Source organism: Nymphalis io, chromosome 10 (genome assembly GCF_905147045.1).
Source record: "Nymphalis io chromosome 10, ilAglIoxx1.1, whole genome shotgun sequence".
NCBI classification, from domain to species: domain Eukaryota; kingdom Metazoa; phylum Arthropoda; class Insecta; order Lepidoptera; family Nymphalidae; genus Nymphalis; species Nymphalis io.
Window position 1 is genome coordinate 13,169,907 of NC_065897.1, and position 12,499 is coordinate 13,182,405.

The 12,499-nt window shown below is 31.1% G+C and overlaps 3 protein-coding genes across 3 annotated transcripts in view; 1 reads left to right on the forward strand and 2 right to left on the reverse strand.

Annotated features, from left to right (window-relative positions):
• Positions 1–92: 92 nt before the first annotated feature.
• On the forward strand, positions 93–2,417 carry LOC126771486 (gamma-secretase subunit Aph-1). Its single transcript, XM_050491385.1, has 3 exons — positions 93–527; positions 619–792; positions 1,380–2,417. Exons 1-3 carry the CDS (start codon positions 306–308, stop codon positions 1,704–1,706), a joined length of 723 nt encoding a protein of 240 aa, XP_050347342.1. The 5' UTR covers positions 93–305; the 3' UTR covers positions 1,707–2,417.
• A 230-nt stretch (positions 2,418–2,647) lies between these two features.
• On the reverse strand, positions 2,648–3,402 carry LOC126771495 (intraflagellar transport protein 43 homolog). Its single transcript, XM_050491395.1, has 3 exons — positions 3,209–3,402; positions 3,023–3,133; positions 2,648–2,881 (listed from the first exon to the last, which is right to left on the reverse strand). Exons 1-3 carry the CDS (start codon positions 3,286–3,288, stop codon positions 2,683–2,685), a joined length of 390 nt encoding a protein of 129 aa, XP_050347352.1. The 5' UTR covers positions 3,289–3,402; the 3' UTR covers positions 2,648–2,682.
• A 2,861-nt stretch (positions 3,403–6,263) lies between these two features.
• LOC126771444 (embryonic polarity protein dorsal) overlaps positions 6,264–12,499 on the reverse strand; it is a 48,187-nt gene continuing 41,951 nt past the window's right edge. Inside the window, exons 11-14 of the mRNA XM_050491329.1 lie at positions 9,366–9,404; positions 8,825–8,913; positions 8,279–8,650; positions 6,264–8,102 (exon numbers count right to left, since the gene is read on the reverse strand). Of these exons, the coding sequence (XP_050347286.1) occupies positions 7,911–8,102; positions 8,279–8,650; positions 8,825–8,913; positions 9,366–9,404 (692 nt within the window). The 3' untranslated portion in view covers positions 6,264–7,910. The remainder of the gene's footprint in view (positions 8,103–8,278; positions 8,651–8,824; positions 8,914–9,365; positions 9,405–12,499) is intronic.

Here is a 12,499-nt window from a genome sequence, read left to right on the forward strand (position 1 = left end):
AATAATTTACGTAGTTATATTTTTATTAGTATTAGCGATATAAAATCATTTAGCAAAATGGCAACCGTGGAGACATTGGCATTTGACATTATTTCATTATTCATTAAATGACATAAAGTGACAAACCAATTCCAAATATAGGTAGTCGATTTTAACTAATAACTAATAATCGTGCCATGATAAAAATATCAATACCACACAGCTATTTTTACAAAAGGTCTATAGATGTTTAAAATAAGGGAATGCTAGAATTGACTACATACTACACAATTAGAGGTAGTGGACAGTGAAAATACGTGGTAAAGATGACTCTTGCGGAGTTTTTTAGTTGTTCCCTATTAGCCTTCGGGCCTCCTCTCGTCATGTTCTCGTTAACAATAGCCAATGATCCGATAAAAATTATTATTATGATAGCAGCGGCATTCGGTTGGCTTGTTTCGTTTTTACTTTCATCACTCATATGGTACGCAGTTGTTCCACTACGATCATATTTAGTATTTGGGATGGTGTTTGCTATAATTATACAAGTAAGTTGGAAACTTTTAATATGTAATTTTTTATTTTGAATATGTGTAATTTTTCGTGCATTTGCTAGCAACATGGAATGATTTGTTTTAGGAAGCTTTTCGTTATGGAACGTACTTACTTTTGAAAGTAACAGAAGCCGGTTTGAAAGTCATATCTGAAAACCAGGAAACTGGGAATAATAAATTAGAAATGGCTTATGTTTCTGGACTAGGATTTGGCACAATGAACGGAGCCTTTGCCTTAGTCAATGTTCTCGCTGACTCTGTAAGTATTTAAAATAATTAAATGATTTCTAGACTTGATATCACACTAGAAATTTATAAAGAGAGCATCTATTAAATAGTTTAAAAATCTTATAAATTTCTGTAGATAAATTTGTATTTGAACAAATAATTGTTAAAAAATCCTAGTATACATTTCACACATTCTGAACATATTGAGTTAAGATAAATTCAATAAAGAGATTAGATAATCTCTTTCTCTAATTAGTTATATATTTTGTAGTTAAAAAAAACTTGACTTTTTGAAATACTTAAATGATGATTTTTAACCATTTTCATACTGTTTATTCATGAGAATATTATAAACATGGAATATTACAAAACCATAATTCTTTTAAATCCCTAAAAATCTTATCAAATTATTGTTATTATATCGTTTCCAGCTCTGGTGAAACTTTCAATAATGACAATTAATATATATGTCCATTTACTAATATAAAAATAAATAACTTCACACTTATAATGTCTGTTACATGTCTTTTTTTATATATAAAAAAAGGACCAAGATTAATGTACAATTACATTTCTAGTGACATTTAAATACATTTGCATCGCATTTATTATTCACAGGTTGGTCCAGGTTCTCTCGGCCTTCACAGTGGTACAGAATATTTTTTTGTCACAAGTGCAGCGATGACTCTTTGCATGACACTCTTGAATACATTTTGGAGTGTGATCTTCTTCAGTGGATTAGACAATAGGAACTATCTAAAGATATTATGGGTTATTGGTTCACATTTCTTTGTTTCTGGATTGAGTTTACTTAATAAGAAAGAGTTATATATCGTTTCTATTCTACCTTCATATATTATACTCATAATTACCGCCTTGATTGCATTTAGATGTGCCGGAGGTACAAAACAAGGTTTAATGCAAAGCTTTTCTGGTAGAACATAATTAAATAATTTAAGTATCGTTTCTATTCTACCTTCATATATTATACTCATAATTACCGCCTTGATTGCATTTAGATGTGCCGGAGGTACAAAACAAGGTTTAATGCAAAGCTTTTCTGGTAGAACATAATTAAATAATTTAAGTGAAGACGACATTTTTATTTGAAATTTCAAGAAAATGTTTTATCTATACTAATGCTTCTAATTTCCTATTGATTTTATTTCAAATTAATTCGTGTCCCTTGCCTCAAAAAGAATTTATATAAAAGAAGTAGTGGGTTGAGATGGTGAATTATTACAGATTTAAACAATAAAAATATATTAAATTGACATAAACATCATACACAGATAAAATTACTAAAATATGTTTAGTTTGTCATATTTATAATAATTATAATCTTTTATAAATGTTTGTCTTAGACAAAAAGGTAAAATCATTATTCTCATTGTTAAGCACTTTCCTATTTCCCATCTCAAGTTGCTGCCAAATTGTTGTCTAATGCCTATAATTTTTTTAAGAGCACCATAATAAATAACAAAATTATATTAATCTTAGGATAATTTATTTCTTAAGTAATATAGTAATTAATCATTCCTTAACATTATAATTTATTTTAAAAATGGACGGAACAAGGTTGTTACATGTCGTTACATTGTAATGTTCCCAAGATAATAATAAGACTTTTATAAAATAAATAAAATTTGAACAATATATGTTTTTCTTAATGTAAACATTATTTTAACAGAGAAGCCTGAAAACAAGGTTTTAATTTGATTTAAAATGGTTCTAAAGAAGTAAGAAACTTTGGAATAAAAATAAGTGTCTTCTAAAACAAATTTAAATGATGAATTCAATACAACATACAAATAAGTATATACTTACATGTAGTAGTGTAGACGAGAATACAAAAAAATGGATTTTTTCAAATGAAATTATATAAATTGCAACCCAACTTTATTAGAAGTATATTATAAATTTAGGAGACAGTACTTTTCTCTTCTTCAGCGAGTTCAGTTAATAACGAATCTATAGTCCAGACTGTGTCAGCTGTATCCGTCTCTGCCGCGGGAATGAAAGATTTAAGCACATCTAACGCTGCATCGATTCCCTCTACAGAACCACTGACACCAACTTCAGCTAGTGTGTTGACTGTTTCAGTATCTTGATGATCAGGTCTGTGTAAAATTTTATGAAAAATAAAAATTAAGTAATATAAAAGACAATTCTTTCAATAAAGTGATAGAACACTTAACACATTACTAATAGGTCTTGTTTTAATTACAATTTACATATTATTTTTAATTTCTTTTGCTTACACAGGCGGCTTAGATATTTCTTTCTCTAGTATATCTTGCAGATCATCCAAATCCGGTATAGTTGGGATGTCATCGATTGATTCAGAAGATTTCTTAGGCATAACATAATCACTGTAATACACATTGGCACGGTTTAATTCGGTACCTAATTAAATTAATTTATAGATTATTATAAATTAATCATACCGGGCCTCAACAGGCGGCCCTTCGGTCCAAACACCTATTTTTCTTGGTTCTGGTGCGTTCGAGTTGAAAGGGTCAGTCATTTTATATATGTAAAAATAAACAAGTATGATTGTAATTAAGATTATTAAATGTAATCCGTATTCGATATTACTAAACTGATTACTCAGTTGTCGTTTTTTATTATTTACTATTTATCAATTTGACAAGTTGGTTACTATTGACATCAAGTATTGCCATATCATTTTCTTAATTCGCGTCTGGCAACCATATAAAATGCTAGGTTACACCAATTTTTTTCATTTCTAAAATTTGTACAACGAAATTACAAGCTTAAAATGCAAAGTTGGAAGGCAAAGCTGCTAAAAATGCCATCTAATGGTACACGTTTACAGCTGACAAAAAAAGCCATTCATTATAACCTACTTTGACAAATTACAATTTCGAGCTATTTTCTTTGTGTCTGTAATTACACGAGACTGCATACTTTCGACTCCTGACCAATTTTAACTAGCCATCAGCTCAAGATATATTATAGTGTAAGAGTTAAAACAACGCACTCTCTTTCTCTATTTCTTTACTCAAATAATTCGATATATAGTAAATCCGAAACGATCGAGACTATCGACCAATGTGGTTTCCAAAGCACAGGATTAAAGCACTACCAACTTCCAGACCTAGGGTTGTTGCCTATTGATAATTTCTCAATAAAATAAAGTAATAAGTTTTATATTGTCTTCAACTGGGGCTTGAACCCAGTGGGCTTGGGGCTCGGGATCTGGCAGACTTATGAGTCCTAGATTGTAAGATAGCTTGATAGCTCATAAGCTAGGCGCTAGAGCAATGAGGAGGTCACAATCACATAGTATTCAGCAAGTTAATAGTCCCCCTACAAGCATTCCTTCATTTATATTCTATGCCCACTGATCGACTAATGCATAAAAATAACAAATTATAGGTCGTTGATCCCGGACACGGACTCATGAATTAAAATTACCGTGTATCCTTAGCATGTACCAGAGGCTCATGAGTAGTTAGAGAGTAGAGAAGACTTATGTACGTTTAGTTTATTGACCATAGACAATGAATTAGGCAACATAATGCATACTGTGGCAGAAAAATATTGCCCTACCCTCAATCATAATAATTACTTATTGTATCAATAAAAGGTAGACTTATAATATATAGTGAGTTAAGTACTCGCCTATATACCACCCAAACAACATCGGCTTCGTGTAAAAAAAATATTAAAAAACTAAGTCCAGGCCGATTGGCGTAAAAATTCACCGGGATTATTGTTTGCTACGCTCCAGGACAAAGGGTTCTCAAAGAGAAACTTCAAAACTATAGGATTAACTGCTCCCCGGAGGCGTGTCGAATTTCACTAATTTATTAATATCTGAACATAGCGGAAGAAAACCCATCCATAGACACCCTCCTCGAAAAGATTGGACAAGAACTGGCAGAGATATAGGGTTACAAAGTATACAGAAATAACCGTAAAACTACGCGGTCTGCACACGGTACCCTAAGAAACACGGCCACGTGTTTTTGTCGAAAAACCGCATAGGGCGCCGCCACAGACTACTTGAAGACTCCGCCCCATCGGAGGAGCAGATACAAAAACCACCACATATCAGCCCCTACCCCAGAAAACCCACCCTTGCTGTGTGCAGTAAAAGTCACAGTCTCCTGTCCAGGGAAACCCACCCTTGCTGTGTGCAGTAAAAATCACAGTCTCCTGTCCAGGGAAACCCACCCTTGCTGTGTGCAGTAAAAGTCACAGTCTCCTGTCCAGGGAAACCCACCCTTGCTGTGTGCAGTAAAAGTCACAGTCTCCTGTCCAGGGAAACCCACCCTTGCTGTGTGCAGTAAAAGTCACAGTCTCCTGTCCAGGGAAACCCACCGTGTGAGAGGCTTTAAGGAAGTTCAAATTGGTCAAACCTTAACATAGTAATTCAAGCACGTCGCTGAGAAGCGCACATTGTTTGGAGTATTTGGGCCAGAAAGGATTTCCATCCGAAGACAATGCTTGGATAACGACTGCAGATGATGAAGAACGACTTGCTCCATACGCACAGGGCAAAGCCAAAAAGGTTTCAACGCAATGTAAAAATTGCAAAAAGCATTATATTTTGTTTTTATAAAGTTCCAGTTAATCAATAAAACTTTGTTTATTTTATACCGTTATTTATTTAAGTTATTTTATTTTGTGTTGTTATAGCAACAATTTAAAAAAAATGACATGTTTTTGAATTTGTCTATTTATTAAATCCTTGACTACAAGTCCACGTAGGAAACACTAACTATTTTGACAAGTCCGTTTATTTATTTATTTTGAAAAAATTATACATATCTTAAACAATAAATACGATAGTAACTACAATAGTATAATACTTTGTCGTAGCTATTAACGCCCTCCAATTCGACAGCACATTTATTTATTATTTGTTCATTGCAAACATAATCAGATATCATTTAATGAAACAGTACAGTTCACGAACTCGGCGGAACCGCAGCCTGCGTACCACATACGGTACACCGGACTGTTGACGTGTTAAGTAGATAAATGCCCACTCTATTGCAAATACTATTTAAGTTATTGACTATATTTATTTAATATAATCTTTACACATATTCGATAACCGATTCATTTCTTTAAATGATATAAATTTACTTGGCAGTAGAGCTTTGTGCAAGCCCATAATCATTAGATATCCTACCTCCAAACAGTAATATTTAGTATTGTGTTTCAGTTTGAAAGGAGAGTGAGCTAGGGCAACTACAGGCACTAGGGATATAACATGTTAGTTTCCAAGCTTGGTAGCCCATTGGTGATATAAGGAATGAATAATATCTCTTACGACATCAACGTCTATTAGCGTTGGTGACCACTTACCATCAGGTGGCCCATCTGCCCGTCCACCTGCCTATATTATAATATATATTTTTAGGTCTACTGGGCATACAATCCGTGTTTACTGACAAATTAACAGCTGCTGTACTTTAATTACTTACAATGAAAATTGTATGGGGTTAAATAAAATAAAAAACATAATAATGTCAATTATTTAATTTTTAAGATTTCAACATGTCATATGTTTCTAACATTTTTTTTCTTAACACATTAAATGCGAACTTATATTATTGCACATTAAAAAAGCTACTGTGATGTGTGGCGAACAGAAACTCAAAGATTGAAGTGATGCTGAGGGCATATCACAAGCACCTAAGGTTTTATCTTCAATTGATACTTATGTTATATAATATATTGTTTTATTTCAATGATAATCTGTTGATACAAACGATAAACAGACAATAAAAAAATGACATGACCAGTGACAAAGGGAAATTTGTTTAAAATATTTTAAAAGTCATAAACGATTCAATATTTGGTAACATAGTATTGATAAAATAATCTTATTTGCTATGCTTATCTCAATAAAGTATAACAAAAATAAACAGTAAATTATATCTCATAAAATTCACAAAAATATCAAAACACTTCTAATATTAGCAAATACATTAAAATAAAAATAGAAATTTGTTTTATTTTTTAGCTTTTCTAATTCGCAGTAGGCGATGTGGCTTCAACGCATCAGCTTCATGATAATGGAAGTGTCCGAAGATAACGTCCCAAAATGAAATCCGAATAGTTATTAATAATAATATCACTTATTATTCATTAATTGCAATTCGATATATTGATATAATTCATTAAAAACAATTGAATTGTATGTAAATTACATAAATATTTTTAAATCAATATTAAATCGAAAACATTTAATTTTTTAAATGTATTTGCTAATAATGGCGGACAAAATAGCACGATTAGTAAACAAATAAAACATTTATATATATCTGTATATATACATATCTAGTTTTACACAATTTCATTACGAATAATTAGTTTTTCTCTGTTTGTATAAAATATACAAAATCGACTGCATTTTGATATGTTATCTTTATTATTAATTTACAAAACTTTTAGTTTAATGGAAGCGCATCTTAACACTTAATTTTTTTTTGTTTATTTTTTTTATTATTAATAAAATATGTATATATGTACGGACATGATATAAATAATGTCATTTTAAGGGAAAATCTTTTATGAGACATTACAATAAATTGATGCAATTTACAAACACACATAAAACATGGCGATTGGCCGTTCAATGTGTTTTTTGGTTAATATAAAACATTTTAATTAATTAAAACTACAAAAAACTATTACTATTATGCATTTTTGTGATCAAAGTTATTATTAAGTTGAGATTTAGTAGCACACTTCTATATTAAAATACATTTTTTTTCCTTAATATTGTTTTCTTCGGTTTATAAAAAAAAAAAAAATATCCAAATAGTCATTTCTAATCGAATAGAGATGGTACTGGAACACTCTCGTATGAGTCTTGGTATCGAATTAAACATTACACTTTTACCACTAACGTTAGCCATTTCTAGATTTTAATGAACTCTAGGAAAAATTTAAAGTCCCAAAAGTCAAGAATATCATGAAATGTTCGAAAGTACACGTATAAGTTCGGCGTCATAGACAGCACACCCAGTAGTCTCGTTCTTGAGTATAGAAACCGTACAAGAGCCACTCGGTCAATTCGCAGAACGTTCCTTAGTTTCACTACAATACAGTTCACAGAGCCATACTACATAATGTATATTCGAATCGGTCACGCGCCGGGGTGCGTCAGTGCAGCAGGTCGCTGGTGGACAGGCGGTTGAGGCTGTCGCTGAGGTCGGGCGCGCGCTCCAGCAGCGACGACAGGCCGGACAGCTCGCCCGAGTTGAGCTGCGGCATGGCGTCCCCGCGGTCCATCAGCAGCCGCGTCAGCGACGGCGTGTCGCTGGCGGACGTCTCCAGCAGCTCCTGCTGCGACACCTGCGGACGATCGTTTTAAAATATACATTAACATGCCGTATTCGTCGATACAGTGATTAATTTCTATTTATATATATAGTTCAATCGTATATTATATCCGAGATGCATGCCAATTGAATTTATTAATACGTATACATATGCATATTTAAATATAATTATTAACAATTTGAAGTCACCTGTTGCTGTTGCATTAAGTTAGGAGAAATGTGCCCCATGCCGGGAGAGACGTGCCCCATGTTGGGCGACATCTGCCCCATGCTCGGGGACATCCCGCCGTGAGTCATCGGGGAGATCCTATCCATGGACGGCATCACCTGTCCCATCGGGGACATTTGCATGTTGGGGGACATGGGTGGCATCGATTGCATGTTCGGCGAGAGGCTTTGCAAGTTCGGCTGTATGTTCTGGAGATTAGTCATTTGTAAGTTAGGCGACATGTTCGGCGAATGCGACTGCATGCTGGGGGACAGCTGCACGTAGCTCGGGCTCCACTGCATGTCCTGTCCGTAGCTCAGGTGACTGGGCCCGGCAATCCCTTGCATATTCCACTGGGGGCAAATCGATATAATTAAAGTATGGTCATCATGTTACCTTGACTGATTTCAGACAGTCATTCTCATAGTATTCCCATAGTCTATATTCCTTTGACTTCATAATAATTAGGTTCGGCAATACGATACGACCGAACAGGCAGTTAGTATAATATGTACATAATTAATTACCTGATAGGGGTTTTCTTGTATTTGTTCATTTTCGTAGGGCGGCGAGAACACCCTCAGCGGACTGTTCATTTGGTGAGGGGGTGTTTTATCTGATAAGTAAAAGAATATATTATAGAAAATGGAAGTCAAATTACTAGACTAATGAAAATATATTTTTACGATCGCTTTGTTAATTTTATTTATTAAAAACGGCATTTTATTTAAACGTAAAAACATAAAAGACCCAAAACCGTTATTAATATTTCATTTTATATTCTCTTTGTATATATATGTATGTACATGCATATAAATATATTGTACCTGTTGATTAGAACGAACTCCAGTTAAATTAATTTATAAAATGTATATCATTAAATTCAATTATTTTAATATAAAAAAAAATTCTATCTTTAAGCAGTTTTATTGCTTGATTTTTATAAAGAATAATTATAAATTATATATATCTAATAATATTATTTACATTAAATTAATTAAATACTTGTTATGACTTGCCGAAACCATACCAAGACTAAATTACAATATGGATATCAAGGGAACTAACCTCTCGGCTCCGACTTGATGTGTTGGTCGTTTCCATATCCTGAAAAAAAAAAAAAATTAGTTCACTCTGTTTACATGATAACATATAACAAAGAATATTTAAAAGCCTAGAAGTCCTTTACAAAGCTACGATCATATAGCTCGTATCCAGGGAACGAAAAAAAAAACAAAAATAGTAAGTCATAGATGTCTCCGTTATGACCGTAGCTTTACAAAATGCGCGCTTCCGCACCGCTTGTTAGCCAAAGCTAGGTTCATATAGGACATTACAACGCACGCGGCAAGTTATCTACAGTATTTGATATTCACTTTAGCGTTAAGTTCACGAAGTTGTACAAAACGTGCAGTACTATGTCATATGAACCCAGTCTTACTAATAAAAATATATATTTTAATAATATAAAACAAAACACAATGTGAGAAATACAAAAAATAATAAGCACACTAAAGCAAATAAACTTAATAAGAAATTCAAGATGGCCGACATCTCGAAAAAAAACACAGACGTAAAAGTGAAATTAATGATTTGAAAACAACACACAAGCCACGTTTCCATAATTAAATTTGTATAATCATTAAATTCAGTAAAATAAAAAGAAAATCATGCAAAAATATAATAAAAATGCTAATATGCATATGTGTGTTAAAAGAAAACGTCAAAAAGCCTACAAATTAAATTTAAACAAAAAATTTACGGGACGAACAAAAATCGCAAATTCGTACAGCAGTATATTCAACACAGAAGTGAAGCTACTTCTTCGTAACGTGCAACTCGAGATGACCTTGATTTCATTTGCTTCTTCAACTTCAAGATTATCCGCTTCTTTTTATTATTTCATTACATTTCGTACAAAACATAATTTAGATTAATTGAATAAAAGAAATTAATTTAATTTAATCAAGCATATTCAATGATAACGATTCATTTTTAATTTATAATAATCATAGCTGCAATATTTTTTTTTCATATTGTACAAAATGTAATGAAGGGAATATGTGTAATGCCTTATACTTTAAATAAATCAACACTAGCTCAAGAATACACATCTACGTCCAAACACACATCCATGCATAAAAATACAACGGTACCTTGTTAAGCGTCTTTGGTGCTTTTTCTGGGATCATGAGAAAAAACATCATCTTGTTCTTAATTTTATTAGCAATATAATATAAATTTCACGCATCCAAGCTATGCTTCCTTATATCTTTTCCGTTATAAATGTGTACAAAAATCTTAATATTTCAATCGCAAAATTTAAATTGTTTCTTATTTTTATATTTGGTGATTGAAATAATTTAACGTAATAATATTTTTTATCAAATTTTTTAATATAAATTTGTAAATTCATCTAAAGCGTTATAATTATTTCGTACATTTTCAATGCGATATGTATCTGTTTAATTAAAATTATAAAAACAAGACATTTGAAAATATAATAGAAAAAGTTGCTTAATAAAAGCTGCTCCACACAGGGACAGTTACAATAATATATAAAGTAAATATAAAATATTGACATCTTACGACTTTGACATTTAATGTGCCCCTGATGACCATTACATACAATATTAATGTGTTGCCATATTGGACCTTAGGTTAATGGCCCGTATGCTTGTTGTTAATTTGTCTCACTCAAACTCAATACTGAACAGCTGTTATAAATGTATACATAAAAATATATTTTATATATTAAAAAGTCCAAAATTGAATTCCATCCGGGACCAAGTGAACTTTACTTATAGACCAGATTTTTGTATAGTTTCATATTAATTACTATGGGAAATTATTTCGTCTTAGTACGGTAATTGGTTGTCATGTTTGTATTCATACACACCCTCGAACTTTTAACGTTCTTATTCTAAAACTAATAAAACATACATTTCAATCCCATAAGCAAGTAAAATCAATGCTACGCTAACAATACAAATAACAGATTTTTTTTAACCAATATGTTTTGAAATTTAATTTCTTTTTAAGTATCCAAATAAGATAATATTTAAATGCAAATAATAAAACTTTTTTTGTATAAATAAAACTGATTAAAATCAATTAACTTTATACAATTATGTAAAAGTAATATTAATACGGTGTGACTAGTTACGCTCCATTTTTTTATTGGTAAATTATATTTGTATAAAATGTAAGCAAAATGTTGCCTGTGAAAATATTTAAATTAAAAAAGTTATAATGACATTTTAAAAATGACAGCCCTGTTGTTTACATTTTATACAGTATCCCTTTTAATAACCTACATTACTCTTTATGTTTGTTTCGTAATACGACTTAGATATAAATAAAAATTAAAACATTATATAGAAACAAAATGCACACAAATACTCTTAAGTTGTATTGAAAATTAAACTAGAATAAAATATACAAAAATTGTTATTTGAAGAAACAATTTGTAAACAGAAACGCTTATAAAACAAATCAAGTTAATTGACGATTACATTTTAAAGACACATATTCACATTAGCATATTTTTCTCATATAATTTCGTATATTATAAACCTTAGTGAAGTGCTATGCTATTCATAGCGTTCATAGGTTTTAAAAAAATATATTTTCGTTCATAAATTTTAAATAAGATTTCATTTTTTAACTAAAATGCTATATGATTGTTAGCTACATTATATACTAGACGTTGTATGTCAACTGTAATTAACACAATTTGTCTCTTTCTATCATTAATAGGCATTCGAAAAACGAAGACAGCATTGTGTTGCTACAATAGACATACAATATTTATTAGTAAGGCCAATAAGGCTGTAAGTTAAAGTGAGAAGCAAATAATTTTTTATCCTACTTTTATACTTCAAAATACATGAACAGACAAAATTTAATTTTGAAATTTTAATAAGCACCAAATTATTAATTATGTTAATTAAAAACAAGATCTAACATAAGAACGCTTAAACATACGAAATTCAACGATAAATAAATGTAAAAAGAAACATTTTAACAAATCAACAATTTATTTATCTATTTAGCTTACTTTTGCTAGTTTATAAATATTTAAATAATTAATTATAAATATTGCTATCTAAAGAGTAATGGATATATTTCTACTGATAATGCAAAAGGTTGTATATGAAAATAAAATTCTAAATAAAATAATATTAAGGTTTTACATTGGT